The sequence below is a fragment of the Fulmarus glacialis genome, unplaced genomic scaffold, assembly GCF_000690835.1.
Source record: "Fulmarus glacialis isolate BGI_N327 unplaced genomic scaffold, ASM69083v1 scaffold39943, whole genome shotgun sequence".
Taxonomy (NCBI): domain Eukaryota; kingdom Metazoa; phylum Chordata; class Aves; order Procellariiformes; family Procellariidae; genus Fulmarus; species Fulmarus glacialis.
In genome coordinates, this window is record NW_009205533.1 from 1 (window position 1) to 310 (window position 310).

The following is a 310-nucleotide window of genomic DNA, read 5'->3' on the forward strand; positions in this document are numbered from 1 at the left end:
CTCGAGGCGTTGTGGTAACCCAGCGTTTCGATGGGGGCCCCTTTCTCCTCGGTGCTGTCGGGCAAGTCCAAGCAGGACGAGGAGACGCGGGTCTCTATGCGGTAGTGCTCCTCCTGCGGCTGCGGCTCTCCCTTGGGAGCTCCGGCCGGACCGTGACCGGACAAGCTCACCCCCTCGCCGGAGCTACTTTTGGAAATCTGGCCAAAATGCTTCTCCTCGGAGGGCTTACGGGAGGCGTTTTTGAGCATGTTCTTGAACTCGATGGTCGACGTGGCGGAAATGGAAGAACCCAACGATTTCTCCACGCTTG

At 60.3% G+C, this 310-nt stretch overlaps 1 protein-coding gene across 1 annotated transcript in view; it reads right to left on the reverse strand.

Annotated features, from left to right (window-relative positions):
* Nucleotides 1-8: 8 nt before the first annotated feature.
* RPRD2 (regulation of nuclear pre-mRNA domain containing 2) overlaps nucleotides 9-310 on the reverse strand; it is a gene marked incomplete at its 3' end in the record, with an annotated part of 13,549 nt that continues 13,247 nt past the window's right edge. Inside the window, 1 exon segment of the mRNA XM_009575415.1 lies at nucleotides 9-310. This exon segment is cut by the window's right edge and continues 19 nt beyond it. Coding sequence (XP_009573710.1) covers nucleotides 9-310 — 302 coding nt within the window.